Source organism: Prionailurus viverrinus, chromosome E1, assembly GCF_022837055.1.
Source record: "Prionailurus viverrinus isolate Anna chromosome E1, UM_Priviv_1.0, whole genome shotgun sequence".
Taxonomy (NCBI): Eukaryota; Metazoa; Chordata; class Mammalia; order Carnivora; family Felidae; genus Prionailurus; species Prionailurus viverrinus.
In genome coordinates, this window is record NC_062574.1 from 9,807,924 (window position 1) to 9,828,034 (window position 20,111).

General features: G+C 52.6%; 1 protein-coding gene and 1 non-coding gene across 3 annotated transcripts in view; one reads left to right on the forward strand and one right to left on the reverse strand.

Moving 5' to 3' along the window:
- The window catches only part of ADORA2B (adenosine A2b receptor), a 28,114-nt gene extending 14,893 nt beyond the window's left edge, over positions 1–13,221 (reverse strand). For both annotated transcript variants that reach the window (XM_047833020.1, XM_047833019.1), the window contains exon 1: positions 12,783–13,221. In XM_047833020.1, coding sequence (XP_047688976.1) covers positions 12,783–13,117 — 335 coding nt within the window. In that variant the 5' untranslated portion in view covers positions 13,118–13,221. The remainder of the gene's footprint in view (positions 1–12,782) is intronic.
- LOC125152250 (small nucleolar RNA SNORA18) lies at positions 132–261 on the forward strand. The gene has a single exon (XR_007147106.1). It is a non-coding gene; the product is annotated as a small nucleolar RNA SNORA18 (small nucleolar RNA).
- Positions 13,222–20,111: the final 6,890 nt, after the last annotated feature.

A 20,111-nucleotide genomic window follows, 5' to 3' on the forward strand; every position in this document is an offset into this window, starting at 1 on the left:
GCTGCAAGATCATGACCTGAGCCGAAGGGGGACACTTAACCAACTGAGCCACCCAGGTGCCCTGACAGGACCTATTCTTTAATGTCTTTCAATAAAGCTTTATAATTCTCTACGTTAGAAAAAATAAAGCAGTTGAGGTCTATCCCAAGGGGATTTATTCTGCAGACCTACATCACTGGAAATGCCTCTAGAGCATACATGTGGTTTCCTTCATTCACAGAACTGTGTGTTAGATCTGAGGGAAAGAACTCCAGGACCTCGATCATCTAAAATTATGAAAGATCTAACAGCACATTTTAAAAAATTTTATTTTTTTTTAATTTTTGAGAGAGACATAGTGTGAGCGCAGGAGGGGCAAAGAAAGAGGGAGACACAGAATCTGAAGCAGGCTCCAGGCTCCAGGCTCTGAGCTGTCAGCACAGAGCCCGATGTGGGGCTCGAACTCACAAACCGCGAGATCATGACCTGAACCAAAGTCAGATGTTTAACTGACTGAGCCACCCAGGCACCCCCTACCAGTCACATTTTTGAAATCTCAGGTATTGGCATGTACCAACAATCTGTACAGCTCGAGGGCATGACAGTGTAGGGGTGAATAGGATTGGAAATTATTTGCGTTTAGAGGGTGTCTGCAGTTGAGAACCAGACAGATCCATCTACTCTGAACCTACATGTGACCCTAAAGAAAGTGGATCCCAAAGATTACAGGAGGGGAAGTTGTGAATGATGTCCGTATTCAAATGGAGATCAAAGAAGCCCAAGCCAAGAATTATGGACTGACAGGGACAGCTGTGGATTGACCAAAAGTTCATTCTAAAAGGGCTATTTTGGAGGTTAGAATTCTGACTTTGGAGGAACTAAGGTGATTGGCAGTGGAAGGAATCACATATAAAATCCCTTAAGTAAAAATTAATTGACTTAAACTTTTTTAATTAAAAAAAAACCCCAAAAACCAGCAGGTTTGGCAGTGGTATTGAAATTAGCAGTGGAAATCAAGACGTCATATACAAAAAGCTGCTCCTGGAAGTTTGTGGGTGGTAGGACCGGAGCAAAACAGGCAGTAAACCAAAGAAGGTGAGGCTCAGAGAGGGGAAAGAAGCCTGAATATGTTTAGTGGACGGAAGGAGGCTGCAGACCAAGAGGCTGCCATGCACGAGGCTGGGAGTAAGAACATTGCTGGGCTCCCAGGAAGCAGGCAGACGTGTGTCCAGAGCCAGGTGGAAGGACCACCCAGCCCAGACTCTCCAAGCTCCAAACTCAACCACCTACTGTTATTGCTCAACCTGCAGGCACCTTAACCATAACCCACGCAACGCCTTCCCAAAGCCCCCGTGGTTGGGGGGACGGTGCCACCTGGCTGCCCAGGAATCTCAGGAGTCACCTTGGACTCCTCCCGCTTCCCTCATGCCTAACATCCAACCAAGTCAGCAAGTCCTCTTAAGCCTGTCCCCAAAGACCCCAGCCTCTAGTCACAACACCTCACTCAACTTGTGGTGTCCATACAGACACAATGGGCAATCACACAGGCTGACTGCTTATTTCACACCCTAAGTCCCACCCTGCCTGGCCCTGAGGAGCCACGTCTTTGGTCCTTGTTCGCTGACTGTGGTCCCAGGGCCCATATTTGGTTCTTAGGGTTCTTTCCTGTCCTCGTCTCTGGGCTGTGTAGCTTCACTGATGGCCCCTCTGCCCCGAACTCTGTCAGACCCTTTGGCTGGCATCAGACATCAACCTCCCCTGGTGCAGACATTCAGAGTTTACTCATATCGGGGCGCCTGGGTGGCTCAGTCGGTTGGGTGTCCAACTTCGGCTCAGGTCACGATCTCGCGGTCCCTGAGTTCGAGCCCCACGTTGGGCTCTGTGCTGACTGCTCAGAGCCTGGAGCCTGTTTCAGATTCTGTGTCTCCCTCTCTCTCCGACCCTCCCCCATTCATGCTCTGTCTCTGTCTCAAAATAAACAAACAAACAAACAAATAAATGTTAAAAAACAAAACAAAACAGAGTTTATGCATATCAAATATCTTGACTCTTCCTCCAACAACATGGCCTCATGGCCCTGGCCATGCTTTCTTCCTTCACACCTTGATGACAACTGGCAACCCTATGTACTCTCGACCCCTCCTGCCCTTCCCCCTTGCTGTCCGCCACAGTGCCTGTTTTATAATGCAAACCTGACCATGTCAAACTCCTGATTAAAATCCTACATTGGCTCTCCAGGTCCCACTTAATTGTCACTTCTCAGAAAATCCCACTTAAATGACAGTAGAGAAGTACAAAAGGAAATAAATTCATAACCTAAAATTCCTAAAAATGGAAGCAGAGGGGAACATCAGCAAACCAGAGATTTTGAGGAGTTTCTAGAAACCAGAAGGCAGATAGGTCGTCAGGATGGGGTATGTGTAGCCCTACATCAGAAAGAGAGATGGCCAATAAAAAAATAAAAATAAATTTTAAAAATGTTTAAAAAATGGGATGCCTGGGTGGCTCAGTCCGTTAAGCGTCCGACGTCAGCTGAGGTCATGATCTCACAGTTCATGGGTTTGAGCCCCGCATCAGGCTCTGTGCTAACAGCTCAGAGCCTGGAGCCTGCTTCGGATTCTGTGTCTCCCTCACTCTCTACCCCTTCCCCACTCATGCTGTCTCTGCCTCAAAAAAAAATTAAAAAATGTTTTTAAAAAAGCAGGGGCAGGGCGCCTGGGTGGCTCAGTCAGTTAAGCGTCTGACTGCAGCTCAGGTCATGATCTCGCAGTTTGTGGGTTCGAGCCCCACGGTGGGCTGACAGCTCAGAGCCTGGAGCTTCCGATTCTGTGTCTCCCTCCCTCTCTGCCCCTCCCCTGATTGCTCACTCTCTCTCAAAAATAAATAAACATTAAAAAAAATTTTTAAAGAAAAGAAAAAGAAACAGATGGCCAGGGGAGAAGCTCCAGGCCAGCAGAGAGCAGGTGCCAGAAGGGGCTTTAAAGACAAGCAGGAATCAAGGGGAAGACTGCCTGTGGACCAGCTGTGGGCTGCCTCACTGGCCCTACTGTTGTCCCCTATCTCCCATGGAGCACTGACCCCTCACTCTCCACTCTCTCCCCAAACTGCAGCTTGAGACCTTGTGATGGAGGAGGGGATGGGAGGAAGTTTCAATTATATACACTTTGTGAAGTTGTCTGAACCTCATGGATCCAAAAGAGGTTTTTTTCAAAACCGACTCAAAAAGTTTTCACCTCAAAAGTAAAAATATGAATGCTAAAATAAAATTAAAAAATAGGGTAACTAGGGAGGAAAAGTCAAAGAATTCTTCCAGAGGAGAATAAAAAGTTAAACTATTGGAAAGTCATATCTAAGAGAACTTTTAAGAGACAAAGATCAGTCAAGGAGAAAAAGTCTCCATGCATCAGTTAAGAATCCCAGAAGGAGGGACGCCTGGGTGGCTCAGTTGGTTACGCGTCTGACTCTTGATTTCAGCTCAGGTCGTGATCTCATGGTTCGTGGGATTCTCTGTCTCCCTCTCTCTCTGCCCATTCCCCACACATACACTCTATGTCTCAAAATAAATAAAAAACTGAAAGAAAAAAAAAAAAGAATCCCAGAAGAACAGAGAAAAGGGAGATAAGAAAAGGATCAAAAAAATATTCTTTATCAGAATCTTAGAACTAAAGACAGACCTAAGTCTTCAGATTGGGAAGGTTCACCAGGACGTTTCACCCCCAGTGAAGGAGAAAAACTGAAGGTCAGTATTCAGACCCAGCCTCCAGAACACCAAGCAAAGGCAAGTGGTCCCAATGGCTTCCAGAGAGGAAGTACAGGTTACAAATAGGAATCACCACACATGAGACTTCTTGGGCACCACTGGGCGTTGCAGCAATGCCTTTACACTTCTGAACGGCATCCAGTCACACTACCTGTGACACGTGAGAAATAAAAACACCATTGGCATAGAAGACCCCAGAACATTTATCTCCCATGTCTGGAAAAAGTCACCTACGGGTATGTATACAGACAAACAAATATGGAATCCCAGAAAGAGGGAAGAAAACATGGAACGTGGGGAACAGCAGAACAACTCCCAGAGTACAGGAAGACACCACAGGACCATCGTATGGCACGCCGAGAGGGCCCGTTAGGTCACCCAGCAATGGGGATGATGAAGAAGTCAGATCATCCTAAGGATCTGGGAAGCCATGTTCTTCCTGGAACTTTCTCTTAATTTCCAGGTGGGTAACTCACCATCTAAACATGAAGCCAACTACAGTGGGGGGTAGTTTTGAGCAGCAGATAGCATCTAAAAAATAGAATTCATCTGACCTGGCCACTGACACCGCGTCCTGGGGACGCAGAGTTCAGCGATGGGAGTGCATGCCCTAGTCCAATCGTTCTGCTCTGCTCTGGGGTGGAATAAATCCACAAGTCAGACATTCGAAATGCCGTTCATCGGTTTCCAGTTTTCAGAAACTCTCCACAGGGTTCAGGAAACGTTATCACAGTTACAGAATAAAATGCAAATGGCATTAACCTCGATAATGTAAAAGTACTCCTATAGTCTGAATGTGTCCAATGTAGCATTCTTGTAGGAAAAGGCACAAGAAACAGCGGTTACCGCTGATGGGCAATTTGGGAAACCACAGATCAGAGATGGAAACTGACTTTCCACAGTTCGTCATTTTGTAAAACACTTGGTTTCTTCACAACAGCATGAATTACCTTTTCGAAAGTAAAACCTCCACTGGGTAGGCAGGGTGCTGAAAGCCAGTGGGAGGCGGAGAGACACGGAGGCGCGGGGGCCTGCTGGTGGTTTACTTTTCCTCGTGTTTCTTGACAATTAACAGATCTTGCCTACAACTGATGGAATTAGAAATCAGGGCTGAAATATGATCCCCAGAAAAATATCCACATGTAACAAAAAACTGGGAGGACCAGGGTGGGAAAGAGGGCGTGTGGCCCTCCCGTGACCTGGGAGAGAGTCAACAGATTCTATTTAAAGATGGCAGCACAGGGGCGCCTGGGTGGCGCAGTCGGTTAAGCGTCCGACTTCAGCCAGGTCACGATCTCGCGGTCCGTGAGTTCGAGCCCCGCGTCGGGCTCTGGGCGGATGGCTCAGAGCCTGGAGCCTGTTTCGATTCTGTGTCTCCCTCTCTCTCTGCCCCTCCCCCGTTCATGCTCTGTCTCTCTCTGTCCCAAAAATAAATAAACGTTGAAAAAAAAAAATTAAAAAAAAAAAAAAATAAATAAAGATGGCAGCACAGACCCAGGTGTCACCCAGAGGGTAGTGACCCTCGGAAGAGATGCCAACAGAAATGGTCTGGTGAGGGCCGAGGGAGGGGAGACTTTTGCATGTGGCTCCAGCTCAGCTCAAAATTCTCTTCCTCCCACTCACCCCCATACAAAACCCCAGCTTCAGCCCTCGAGGAAAAGCACTCCCCCTCCTTCGGCCCAGGACGTGTTAGAGGGCCACCACGGAGCCTCTCAACTTGAATTCTTTCAACGAAGGCACATTTGCTACCAGCCATCAAGTTCTGGCTGCCCAAGGCAGCGTCTCATCAGCCTGTCAGCCTCAGAGATCAAGAGCACAACCTGTTGATGCCCTTGGGGAGAGTAACGATGTCCGGAGCCCAAGTCCTGAAGGGTCAGTAAGGAACTCGAGCATTAGGAAAGGCCAGGCCTCCGTTTCACCATCTGAGGAGTAAGGAGGCAGGCAGGAGATCCTCTACAGGTCCTCGCCACCATCAGTTCTGCACCGTTTCACGCACGAGGGCCAACGTACAGCTTCCTTCTCCCTCATTCGGCCACATTACTGCCTAGCTACAATCTTCTTTGTCCTGCACAACGTCTATAGAGTCCCAATCACAAGTTGCTGGTGTCCCCATCCACCCACTGCTAGAAGGGACCCCTCGCCTGTTCTTGGACGACCATGGTACTTTCCTTTCAGCCGCTCGCATGCTGGCTTAAGGGCTCCCAGGAAGACACAATACACCGCTGTGGCAGCTGTGTGACCCTGGGCTGATCATAACCCTCTGAGCCTTGATTTCCTCATCTGTGAAGCGAGGAAAGTAACAGAGTTTGCCCCCCTAAGAGTTGTAAGGGTTACAGGAGATCAGGCACGTGTAGGGCCAGATGTGCAGAAAAGCCTTCTGAGTGGCTGCTGTCCACAATATTAAAAATTCTGATGTCTGGAGTAGCTGAGGACCTACGTCCTCGTGTCTGTCCCTGTAGCATATGTATGTCCATGCTGTGCCCACAAGCAGACAGAACAAAAGAGTGTGTGATGTGGAGACTGGGTCCTGCGAGTGCGTGGCGGGGAGGGCCCATGAGGCTGGAGACCCCATGCGTGAAGTCACAGAGGAAGGAGCACAGATTGCCTGTCCTATGAAAATGTCGGTAACCTCTGTCCCTTTGCACACACTCATTCGCCATATGATCAGAGGAGCAAACCACCCATGCTTTTTGGAATTCCATGGAAATGCTGCTAAAACACTAAGTCAGGGCCATGTCCCTTCCAGACACACACAGAGTGGCGCAGGCTGTGGCCTGATCTGCACGGGAGCTCCAGGCCATGGCTGGCCTCAGATGGCCAGGTGGACCCTCCTTCCCCGACCCTTCAGGTGCTCTTGCCCACAATCCTGAGTCCTCAGAGGCTGCCCTGTGGCTCCCAGATGCTCCTGGATGACTGTCCAGCTGGTTGGATGCTACCCCCAGTGAGGGGACAGGACCTCCAGGTACCTCACCTCCAGACTGGATCACCCTGGTTCTGAGACAGCTCTTGTGGGCCTTACTGACCAGACCAGACCAGACGCTTGTGCCGGCAAGGAACTAACCCACCCAGGAACGAGCCCTGGGCCAGGCTGGAACTTCCCACTAGTACTTCTGGACATGGGCTCAGACTCCAGCAACTGTCGCATCTGCTGCCGGTTTAATGTGCTGGCTCGGGGCTGAGGAGTGTCACTCACAGTGGGGGGTTATAACAGCAGAGGGGCACCCAAGTCCTAGGTGACTTTTTCCAGTTCTGAGAGCCATGCTCCCTTGTGTGGGTAACAGGATGGCCGTAGGACTGACTCAAACCTGCTGTCCCCTGGCCGGCCCTCACCCACAGCACCTGCTGGTTCTCCAAAGGCCACTCCTCCCCGTTCTCCCTCAGGCCTGTGACAGCCTGTCAGAAGATGGTGTCCCCCGCCTTCCTTGATTAAAACTTCTGGACCATCTTTTTTCTGACATCCTTTTACCAGAGAGCTCTGCCCCTTGCCTGCATCGGCCATCTCAGACTGTCCCCCCGCCCAACACTGTGCCAGCGTCCCCCAGCACAAGCTCTTCACCCAGTACTCACACAGTCCCCCAAAATATGGGCGGCTACCCCATGCCAGGCAGCATGCCAGGGCTGGGGCGGGAATTCAAGAACAAGCCCCTCCCAGGGGTCACAGAGCTCCTGCTCGGGGCAGAAAGGGACTACAACTCACGACCAAGGAAAGATGTACTTTAGGGAGAGTCAGTGATAGACAAGCTCAGGGGCCAGGCGAAGCCTCTGCAGGCGAGGAGGTGAGAGGCAGCACAAAGACCAGCTGGGGAAAGAGCCCGGCCCTGTGGGGCTGTGTGGGTGAGGCGGGAAGGGGCGAGAGGCGGGTGGGCAGAAGCCAGTCAGCACAGGATCCTGAGGCCCGGGTTAAGCAGGGGACTGATGGGATCCGATGTGAGGCTCAAACCCTCCTCTCTGGCAGCATTCTGGAGAACGGCAGTGGGGGGGCCGGGTGGACTCCACGCCCCCCTCCCCGCGGAGCTGACCCGGAGCTACTGAGAGCACGTGTGCGATGGGGCCCGGAAGTGACCTTTAGGTTCGACCAGAATGGAGGCACCGCAGGGCGACGCAGGGGAGGCAGTGGGAGGATGGCTCATGGGAGCAGCTTACTGCGGAGGGCCACACAGGCCTGCACAGATGTGGCCCCTCACAGCTCTAGGGGCCGGAAGCCCCGCCCAAGCCTCTAGGGCACAATCCGCCCCACTCCCAGCTCCTGGTGGCTGTCCCCCCACCCCCACCCCGCATCTCTGCCTCCATCTTCACGCGGCCTCCTCCTTCTTCTCTGAGTGTCTAGTTCCAAGGATGTGATGGCATCTAGGGGCCACCAGATAGCTAATCCAGGATAAACTCTTCCTCCCAAGATCCGCGTAAGGGAACATTCATTGCTTTCCCACATAAGGTGATATTTACAGGTTCCAGGGATTAGAACACGGACGTCATTCGGAGCCACCATGCAACCCACTACAATGGGGATGGTCTGGAAGAGAAAGAGGACACTGATGCACAAGACAGAGGACTTCCCAAGGAGTGTCCTTGGGATGGCCGGAGGGATGCGACCCAGACCTGAAAATCTTTCCTAGCTTTACTTCAAAACAGCACTAAAGATGAATTTTATCATATGGGATTTGTACAATGTTAAAAAGAAAAGGGGCAGGGTGCCTGGGTGGCTGAGTTGGTTAAGCGTCTGCCTTTGGCTCAGGTCATGATCTCACAGTTTGTGGGTTTGAGCCCCGCATCAGGCTCTGTGCTGACAGCTCAGGGCCTGGAGCCTGTTTCAGATTCTGTGTCTCCCTCGCTCTCTGCCCCTCCCCTGCTCATGCTCTGTCTCTCTCTCTCAAAAATTAATAAACGTTAAAAAAAATTATAAAAAAGAAAAAAGGGGGGGCATCTGGGTGGCTCAGTCAGTTAAGCATCCAACTCTTGATTTCAGCTCAGGTCATGATCTCACAGATCATGAGTTCGAGCCCCGAGACAGCACAGAGCCTGCTTGAGATTCTCTCTCTCTACCCCTCTTCTGCTCGCTTGTTCTCTCAAAATAAACTTTAAAAAAAAGAAAAAGAAAAAAATTTTTGTAAGAACACTCCAAAACCCCTGCCAACCCCTACCCTACAGCTAAGGGAGCCTCAGTGGAGGACACATGTCACCCCAGGCAGTCTTGCTAAGATGTCAGTCCCTACCTCACAGACCCGCCATGTTGGAACAAGAACTTTAAAGCCTCCATGTAGCAAAGGGAACAGGGAGGGTGACAGGGTCAGGGTCCATGGACAGAACAGACAGACACACCCTCTTCCATTCAGAGGACCAATCCAGCCAACAAAACACTCCCCGGAAAACACCCTCCTTCAGCTGCACTGGGGAAACAGCTGGCCTTCGGCCGACTGGAGACTCAACACCACCGGACACTGAGTCCAGGAGCAAGGCAGGGCACGCCCCCAGACAAAAGCGAGTCCCACAGTCACCCTGCCACACAGCTCAACTGGGGGTGTGGCACGAAGGGGAACCGGATCAGATTAGGGGGGAGGAAGTACTCCTGCCAGGTGAAGTGGACTGAGGGTGAAGTGAGGGGGGTGGGGAGCAGCTGTGGGCAGACACGGCCCCTCCCCTCCCCCTCGGCATGCCCTCCACCCCCATCCCCCATCCCTCCCCACCCCCATCCCTGAAGGCTCCCACCTCCCCCTCCTCCCCCCCTTCACCCCACCCCCACAGGCTCCCACCTCCTCCCTCCTCCCCTTCCCCCCAGGCACGCCCCCACCCCCAGCAGCAAGGGAGCCTCCACTCCCAGCTCTGCTGCGTGTGCTGCCCCCCAACTCTGCACGGGTGTGGGGGGGACCCTCTGCCAGGGCCAGCCTCAGAACTGCGTGGACCTGAACTAGATTCTCTTTGTAGACACCCCTCACTCTGAAGACCAGGGACAGTGCCTGGTGTGAGCAGACACTCCTCCTTTTCAAGTTCAGCCAAAGTTGTCATTTCTGTGCCTGGCATCACCTTGGGGCTCCCCTTTCTCTCTGCACTGTGATCTCCCCAATGTTACTAAACGCCTTGGCAACCGGGTGGCAGGTGGGGGCTACGGTCTCCGCGGCCTTGAGCCGCGCTTACAGCCTACCGCTCTGGCCTCACACTCAGAGCCCTGGGGCACGGATGCCTTTGGAGCCCCCCTCCCCCACCCGTGAACTGGTCCAAGGACTTGCCAGTTCCTCAGTTAAAGATACCGATAACTGGAATCCCCCCCCCCCCCCCGCCATGCCCCACCCCACAGATTCTGACTCAGGAGGATCCGGGAGGGCCCTATAATCTGCATCTCAGCCTGCTGGGGGTGGGGTGTCATACTGCCCAGAAGCAGGAAGCGCTCACGGCTGAGGGAAGAAGACCGACCGGCCCGGGCAACAGCCCTCAGGAGCACTCAGGAGCCTCTTCAGCCCTTGAGGGTGGGGGCTCGGTGCCAGGGACAGGTGCCCTTCCTGGGGCTGGGAGTTAGGGCTGCTGGCACACACCTCTTCCAGACCTCTGAACTCCCGTGGGCAGGCAAAGGCATGAGCCCTTGCACCCCTCCACTGACCATTCTTCCCGTCCTTCCACATCTCACCCTCCTTCCTCTGGCAAATGCACAGAAGTTAGGGGCTTGTGATTCACGTTTCTTTCCCCTTAACACACCCACACCCATTTTTTTCTAAGACCCCACCCAACACCAGGACGAGAACTAACAGATTGAAACTCCTATGGAGCTTCCGGCTCCATGGGGCAGAGGGGATCCTTCCAGTACCTCCCGGTGAGCTGGGGGCTTGTGACTGCCTGCTGGACACAAACAGTCCCAAAGGCCATCAAGTAACCAACATGAAGACCAAGAGGCAGAAAGGTGACTCCTAAGAGACTATGCCGTGCGGCCCCAAGTCCCGGAAATCCCTGGGCTCTTTCACACCCGATGGGATGCATGAGGCCCCCTGGTCAGATGCCAAGGGCAGCAGTACACGGAAAGGCCCAGACATGCAGATTGGGCTCACAGCCCGGCCAAGCAGGAGCTTCTTGTTCCCAGGAGCACAACCAGGGACCCAGGACACAACCCACAACAGGCAGGCTCAACATGTCTGCCTGCTAAAGAGGCTTCTAGGAACATTCTCCTGGTCAATTCCTTCAAACACATATCCCTTACAACCACCAATTTACTGCAGGCAGGATCTGCTTCCAGAAACAGCACTCCGCTTTCTGCCCACATCCCAAACACTGACACCACACACAACCCTGCAAGGCAGCCTGAGGGCACAGTGGGAATATGGTGCCGACTCTGAGTTCAAGTCCTGGCTCTGACACTCACTCCAGACGCACCATCCTGAGCAAGACTCCCATCTCCCAGGGGCACCATCCCCTCATCTGCAAGAGGCAGGTACCTACCCTCTGGAATCACTGCAAGAATGGAAGGATAAAAGTTTAATATCAACTGCCTCAATAAATTCCTTCCCTTCCCGCCTACTCCTGTGACTCAGTTTCCTTTCTCAGCTCCAACCCAAAGAGATCCCAAGCTCACCTAACGCAGAAATGCCTAAGAGGCCCAGGCACAGAAGACAGAAAATAATTTTAATAAGCCCTAAGGTTCCCTGATACTCTTGCCCTCAAGTGCTCACCTTTTTAATTTTTTATTAAAAACATTTTTAGGGGCGCCTGGGTGGCGCAGTCGGTTAGGTGTCCGACTTCAGCCAGGTCACGATCTCGCGGTCCGTGAGTTCGAGCCCCGCGTCGGGCTCTGGGCTGATGGCTCAGAGCCTGGAGCCTGTTTCCGATTCTGTGTCTCTCTCTCTCTCTGCCCCTCCCCCGTTCATGCTCTGTCTCTCTCTGTCCCAAAAATGAATAAACGTTGAAAAAACAAAAAAAAACAAAAAAACATTTTTAACATCTATTTCTTTGTGAGAGACAGGAGACAGACCGTGAGCGAGGGAGGGGCAGAGAGAGAGGAGGGACACGGAATCTGAAGCAGGCTCCAGGCTCCGAGCTGTCAGCAGAGCTGGACGTGGACTAGGACCGGGAGATCATGACCTGAGCCGAAGTCGGATGCTTAACCACTGAGCCACCCAGGTGCCCCTCAGATGCTCAGCTTTGAACCTGATCATCAGCTACACCTGGGGCTTCATCCCCTGAACCCTACATTTTCTCACTGGGTGAAAGAGACCACCCTTAAGTTTTCCAGTTTTCCGAAATCCAGGTGGCACTTCCCCGCCCTGCTGGGACAGGGCAGTGGAGGGTAAACAAGGTTACACAAGGGGCATGCAGCTCTCAGGCTGTTCGTGCTGGCCAACGGGGCAGCACTTTGACTTTTAAAGTGTACGGAGGTGATTTGAGTCCCCATTTAGCATGCAGGCACAGATGCTCCTAGTGTTCCCTAGAGTTAATTGGGTCCTTCCCCAACCGCACCCCACCCCCCGCCCGCATTTTGTGGCAGGTACATTCAGAACTTGGGTGTCGAGTCGTGTCCATTCTGACAATGCAAAGCCCCAGTGTTCAGAGCTGTCCCCTGGAACCGCCCCAGCCTCCCGGACCTCCAGCACGCACAGGGTCGTGTCTGCCCGCTGCTCTGGACTGCAGATGAGGGGTGGAAGGAAACAGTCTGGGGGCCCCGCCCTGGGTCGGCAGCGGGTGACGAGAGGAAACAGTTATCGCCACAGAGGAGGAGATACGATCACCAAACCTCATGCGCCCGTGCCCCACCAGCCCGCTGGGGTGGCGCTTTCCCCGGAGTTTCCACCGCGGGCCGGCGACCGGGGACCACACTCCCCAGAACTCCTAGCGCTGTCCCTACGCGGGGCCCCCTAAAAACACGTGCGCATCCAGGGGCGCAGCGGCCTCCAGGGTCCTGTCTCAGGCACCAAGAGGGTCTGGGCAGCCCGGCGCACGTGTCCCTCTAGGCTGGGAACCCGAAGTCGGAGCGCCCCGCCGCGTTTCGGCCAGCAACCTGGGCCTGGAGCGGGCAGTGCTTTCCGGGACTCCGACGGGGCCCCGGTGTCGGGGACGCCGCGCGCCTCACCTGAGCGGGACGCGGATGGCCAGGTACCTGTCGACGGCCACGGCCAAGAGGCTGAAGATGGAGCTCTGCGTGAGCACGAGCACGAAGCATGCGAGGAAGAGGCAGCTGTGGAAGTCGGTGCAGAAGCCCAGGCTGATGGTGATGGCAAACGGGATGGCGAACAGCCCCACGGCCACGTCGGCCGCCGCCAGGGACACCAGGAAGTAGTTGGTGGGCGTCTGCAGCGCGCTCGACGTGCCCACCGCGACGCACACCAGCACATTGCCCGCCACTGACAGCGCGGCGATGGCCAGCTCCAGCGCCACATACAGCGCGTCCTGCGTCTCCAGCGGCATGGCCGGGCCGACCCGGCCCCGACGTCGCCTACCCGGGCCGCGCTAGGCGCGGGGCAGCCGCGTGGGCGCCGCCGGGCACCGCCGGAGCGCCCGCACCGCGCGTCCGCCAGCCGCTTCTGACCCGCCAGGCTCGCGCGCTCGGGACCCGGGCTCCGGGGGCGGGACCGCGGGGAGGCGGCGACGCCCATTGGCCGGGGCGCCCGCCCGTCTCGGACCCCCGGCGGAGCACCGCCCCTTCTCCCGAGCCCAAGTCTGCGCCCGCGCGGGGCCACGAGGGTCTCGGCAGCACGCGGCCGGGGGCCAGCGATGGATCCCGAGGCGTCGTGCGGTGGCGCTATCTGGCAAAGTCAAGTTCCCCAACTTTCTCTAAGGCTCCAAATCTGTGGGTGTGTCCCGGGCGGTCTCACTGTCTGCCAAGCAGCGCGGCGCGGCGCACGCAGAGCCCGGGCCGCCTCAGAGACAAGGCCCGGACTCTGCGGGCGGGGCGCCCGCCACGACCCCCGCCCCGCACCCCTCCCCCCCAGCCACTCCGCGGTCGGGAGCGGTGAGTTGAGGATCTGAAGCCCTTGGGGAGCTCTCCCACCCGAACCCTGGGCACCCCACGGGTCAGGCAGGGCTCGCCTTGCAAACTGGACGAGATGCTGCAGGAGGGGACGAGGAGCCTGAACTCGCAGACCTCCTTAGGCCATACGTTCCCACCTGACCTGTCCCTTCGGGCCGCGGCACCCCGACGGCAAGGATCGCTCTGGGACGCTGAGGCTCTGCGGCACCCCTACCCCATGCACCCAGCACGCCTGGCTCCCTGGCCTCACCTGCTCTTCTGTCCTCCCGGCCACTGCCCAGGCGTCTCCAGCTCTGCCTTCTCCTACCTCCTCTCCACGTAACTTTGCTTCCTCGTCCACCCTGCACCCCCCCCCTTCCCCCCACCAGAGGCCAATGTTCCTCGGGCCCTCTCTTTGTCCTTCACGCCCACCCTGGCTAAGCTCGGGCTCCTAAGGCTTCACCCTTGGTCCTTATACCCTTAACTTTCACGCCTTTTCGTGGCAGCCCTAAGTGACCCCTGAGCACCAGACCTGAGCACCACGCTGCAGAATGTTCAACTCCTCTGGCAGAGCCTGAGGGCCTCCGAATCCAGCAAGTCCAAAATCAAGCTCCTGTTCATCTCTGTCCCAAACCTGTGCCCTCTCCTCCTTCTGGGACTCAGTTATTGCCCTTACCACCCACCTTCATCCAGGAAATGCACCCACACCGTCCTCCGTCCTTCCCGACATCCAAATCGGTAGTGTTACCAATTCTGCTTCCGGAGCTTTGCTCCTCTCCACCCTGAAGCAGTGTCTCAGGTGGGTTCCTCCTCACAGCTCGTTCCCAACGTCCCTCCCTCGTCTCTGCCCTGCGACCTCAGTCAAGTTTCTCTGGTCCCCACCAATGCTAGCATTCTAGAACACACCTGGCCATGCTATTCCCCTACCCCAAATCCTTTGCTAGCCGTCACCAGACAGGGTAGTTCAAAAGATTGCCAGGCAATGGAAAAGATGCTTGTAAAATAATGTTAAACAGAGACAATAAAAATGAAAAGAGTAAATCATAAAACATGGAGGTGACTGCTAACGGATAGAGATGATGAAAATATACTAAATATACGAAATGTAGTAATGGTTGCAGAACTCTGTGAATATACTAAAAAAAAAACCAAACCCGAATTGTACACTTTCAATGGGTGGATTGTACAGTATATGAATTATATCTCAACGTAGCCGTAATAACAACAAAACCCATCAGCCTCCAACAGTCGTGGCCAGTCATACCTGCCTCCGTATAGCAAGAGCCACACATTTTCCAAAAGCATTTACAGTCAATGTCCCGGATGGGTGAGGTTACCGGAGGGGACTTTTTTCTCCATTTTCTAGGTGCTTTTGTTACTTGCACAATGGAAAAACCACAACAGCCTGATTTTATGTTAAAATATTGGAGAGCCCACAAATGCCACGCCCCGGCTATCCGAGATCTAATACACCTCCTCTACCACCCCACATTCCCATAGCACTCGACACAAACTACTGTTACCCCGTGGATGATAAACCGGAACCCCGGAGAGGTCAAGGAGCTTGACCAAGAGTATTTCCTTGGGGTGGGGGGTGGGGGGATGGTGAAAGAGTCAGGGGAGGCTCCTTGGACAGGGGGCTCTTGCAGAGTGGGCAGAACTTGGCAGTGAGGGGGTATCCTGGTGGGGTGCCGTGCCGGGCAGAGGTGAGGGCAAGGGGCTCACTCAGGGACAGCCGTGCCTAGGAGAGAAGAGCGAGGAAGATGGCCCGACCAGGGAAGGCTTCAACGTCGAGGATGGAGTGTTGGGCTGTTCTCCTGGAGGTGTGGGGCACCAGCCCAGGGAGGTGTCTGAGCAGAGCGATGATGGATCGGGGCATCATCTGGCAGCAGTAGCTGGAGAGTTGGCAAGGAAGAAGGGGCAGGACGGAAGCCAGCTGGTTGCTGTGAGTGTTTCCCGTACACTCTGCAGCCTCCAGGCCCTGGGCTCGGCTCCAGCATTTTCTGTGCCTGAAATCCCTATTTTCCTTTTTCAGAGCCTCCTTCGGGAAACTTTCCCCGAATCGCCCCAGGTAGGAACGCTGCCCCCAGTGCAAGGCCGTGCCCTAGCCCTGCCTGGGTGGTAGCCTGCTGAGTTCCACGTGACAGGAGTCCCCCTCTGGACACCCACCAGCAGAGCCTCCCTCTTCTCTGTCCTCTCCCCAGCCGGCCCCCGCCTGGCACAGTGCCCTTCGCTCCACAGCCACCCGCTCCTCTTCACCAAGTTTACGTGAAATGCATCGAATTTATCCTGACTCCATTGAACCCCGGCCCAAAACCCATGCTGGGATTTGAACTGGACTCACAGGGTCCTTGGGGGTGGCAGGAATGGCTGAGTCAATTGTTGAGAAAACAGGAGAAAGCGTGCAGTCTAGAGGGAGTCAAGTTTAGTCTCGAAAGCAACTGGGGTGCAGTGAACAGAGCCCGGGTCTCAGCAGCAGAGAACCCTGGTTTGAGTCCGAACTCTGAGGCTGACCTTCGGCAAGTTAATTCACCTTTCTAAGCCACAGTTTTCTCATGCATTAAGATGGAATAACAAAACTTACCTCACAGGGGTCAGGCTAACAGGGGCTCACATCTGCCATGTGAGGACACGTAGCACCTAAACTCCTTGAAAACTACTCCAGTGACAGGAGCATTTGGATAAATTAGGAGTAGAGTCCTAGAAGTCCAAGTGGGGTCTTTAACTGGTGAAAGTGGAGGGGTACATTTTGTGAAGCAAATGACCCTCTGTAGACTTCCGGATGGCTGGCACCCGTTCTCCTATCTCCCACTCCTGCTCCATCTTGCCTCAGCTGCCAGAGCAGAATCCAGGCGGCATCCAGATGGCCCCAGAGTAGGCGCAATACTTAGAGATGTTGTCAAAGACCCAGACTCTCTCTGTCTTTTGGCTTTGCCATGTTTCATCTTAGGCTTATTGCCTCATGGTCACAAAGAGGCTGCCACTACAGCAAACATCACTTGCTCATGCCACCACATGAAAGCCATAAGGGAGCTCACTTCCCTGGTGGGAAAAGCCTTGCACCGCGCACTACTCTAAAACCCTCATGAGCAAATAGAATTATCATGAGAAAACAGAATTATCATGCCTGGCTTAGACCAAATATGGTTTAATCTGTGGGACAGAAGAAGAGGCTCACCTGCCCCAAATATGTCGCCATCTAAATAATGTTGGGGTTCTGTAAACTAAGCAGAAAGAGAAGACAATGCACGTTGTTTTCCACTCTCTCGGTGACTGTCAGAGGGAAGTTTCAACTTATAACCTCCCAGACCTCACTGGCTTGTACATAAAGACGGGGGCACATCGGGAGTAAAAGTCTGCACTTCATTGGCTCTTAGTTTTTCCTGACCTCAGTTACCACCAACCCAGCAAACACTTCTGGGAATCTGCAGAGGGTGTATTAGTAGTTCTGGAAGTTCTACTTCCCTCTGACATCTAAGATTTTATCACCGGATCAAGTTAGAGCTGTGTCCATGTCTTCCCAGGAGGCTCCTCGGTCTCTGATCAGTGGACTTCTGTTGGGTTGGTCTTGCTAAGCCTCCAGATGCAGGTCTGCACCGCAGAGATGGACCCAGTAGGAGGCTACAGGTCAAACCAGACTCCTGTACATTCACACACACCCACACACACACCCCACAAATACTCAACACGCGGATTTCACGTTCTTGGACTTGGAAAAAGGCCGTCTTTTATTTCTTCTGTACTGTGTCTCCTAGGGCCCTTGAACGGTATTCACAAAATAGTGAATATTTAATTATACTGTAGTATATTATTAGGTATTATTCCAGAAGTAAAATTATTCCAGAAGTAAAAGTAGTATATCTCAGGGGCGCCTGGGTGGCGCAGTCGGTTAAGCGTCCCGACTTCAGCCAGGTCACGATCTCGCAGTCTGTGAGTTCGAGCCCGGCGTCCGGCTCTGGGCTGATGGCTCGGAGCCTGGAGCCTGTTTCTGATTCTGTGTCTCCCTCTCTCTCTGCCCCTCCCCCATTCATGCTCTGTCTCTCTCTGTCCCAAAAATAAATAAACGTTGAAAAAAAAAAAAAAGTAGTATATCTCAGCTTCCTCATATGTGAAATGCAACTGAAGGTTGCAATAAAAGTCCAATTATATGATAAACAGAGATTCACATTAAAAAGTATTCATTCTAGGGGTGCCTGGGTGGCACAGTTAAGCGACCGACTCTTGATCTGGGCTCAGGTCAGGATCTCCCAGTTTGTGAGATTAAGCCCCACATCGGGCTCTGCGCTGACAGTGTGGAGCCTGCTTGGGATTCTCTCTCTCTCTCTCTCTCTGCCCCCCCCTCGTCCTCCCCCTCTCTCTCTCAAAAATGAATAAATAAACCTAAAAAAAAGGTACTCATTCTATTAACGTATGAAACAACATCACATTTATTTACTCTGCCCTTAGACAATCCGAGAAAATGCAACTTCTTTATACTATCAATTGCCCTGATCTTCCTCCTGACCCCCCCGCCCCCCCCCCCCACTCCATCGGGCACTAGATTTTCCAGTTTGCAAAATTTATAATAGGTGAAACTACCAGGATGAAGGGCAGCCTCAAGATGACCGTTCTACAGCATTCCTAGAGAAGCAGTTTGGGTGGGAGCAAGGCGACAGAAGGAATGGTTCCAACAAAAGAGCAGAAAGAAGTTTCATTGTTTGCTTCCTTTGACGTTCTTGAGAGACACTTCCTATACACTTGTAGAGCTTAGCAAATGATTAGTAATAGGTACTTGGGAACGAGGCAAATAAAGGAGGTGGTTAATATCTCTAGGAAAAAATGAAGTTAAACGAGGAAGAAAAGGCATTAATAGTACACACGTGTCTCAGTGTAAACATAATCATACGGTCATAATACTGTGAAGTGACACTTCACCAAAGTGATACTGACTCTTAAGCTTAAGAGGGTGTTTAGAGGGGCACCTGGGTGACTCAGTCACTTTAGCATCCGACTCTTGGTTTCGGCTCAGGTCATGATGGCCGTGAGTTTGAGCCCCGTGTCGGGCTCTGGGCTGGCAGCATGGAGCCTGCTTGGGATTCTCTCCCTCTCCCTCTCTCTCTGCCGCTCCCCTCCTCGTGCTGTGTCTGTCTCTCTCAAAATAAATAAATAAATACATTTAAACAACAAGGAAAGAGGCTGCTTAGAAATATGTGCATATATATGTTTTTGGTTCCCAATTTTGTGTGGCCACAACTGGCACTTTGCGGGCAGAGACCAGGAGTGTTAAATGTCCTTTACAGTGAAAAACTGTCCCACCAAAATAGCAATATTGTCCTCAGTGAGAAATTCTGATGTAAAAGTGAATGTTGATTTAATGAAAAATTGTGATGCAACCTTCTCGATGAAATGATAGTAGGGAGGTGGAGAAACGTGTGTGTGTGTGTGTGTGTGTGTGTGCAGATTGGAGATATGGAAGATGTTTAACAGCACAGGTGCCTGAGGCAAGACCAGTTAAGGCTAACAAGAGGCCAGCCAGAAACTTGAAAAGAAAACCCAGAAAATGACACCTCCATAATGGGCTTTGAGAAGCTCAGGCACATTCATTGGAGTATAGAAGGCCACATACATCTGCGTATGCCCAGGAAAGACCTGAAAATACCGTAATCTTTCGCTAGCCGCTGACTTTGAGGCTATGTGTCAGCAGGAAATAAAGACTAAGACAGATTTTCTTAATCTGTCTGCCAGAGCACCGAAACTGTACAGGAACACACGCTCTGAGCCCTTCTGTAAAAGCCGGGAGACTTACGGTCTCAAGGCATTTAAGGACATCTCTCTCCGATCGTGAGCTGACATGACTAACCTAATTGAGCCAAGACTTCAGCTGCCACACATGACAAGGAATATGGACGTTACAGAATTAGTCCAGGAAATTCACTAAACAAACAGCAACAACAACAACAACAACAACAACAAACAGCAGCAACTACACACCCTGGGGATTTTCGGAGTTGCCATGTTACATAATTTAAAGTGTCCACTCTTCAGCAGAAAATTATGAGACAGATATGTAAACAGGAAAACATGGTCTATACACAGGAGAAACAGTCAGTAGAAAGTGTCTCTGAGGAAGCCCGGATGTTGGCTTTATTAGATTGTGATTTCAAATCAGCTATCATGAACATGTCCATAGAATTAACGAGAATCATGTCTAAAGAGTTAAAGGAGAGTACGGGAATGATGTTTCACCCAACAGAGAATCTCAATACAGAGACAGAAATTATGCAGAAGACCCAAACAGAAATTCTGGAGTTGGAAAGTACAATAACAGAAATGAAAACTAGAAGATCTCGAAAGCAGATCTGAACTGATGGAAGTAAGAACTGTGCTGAGTGTGGAGCGTGCTTGAGATTCTCTCTCTCTCTCTCTCTCTCTCTCTCTCTCTCTCCGCCCCTCTTCCCTGCTTGTGTTCTCTCT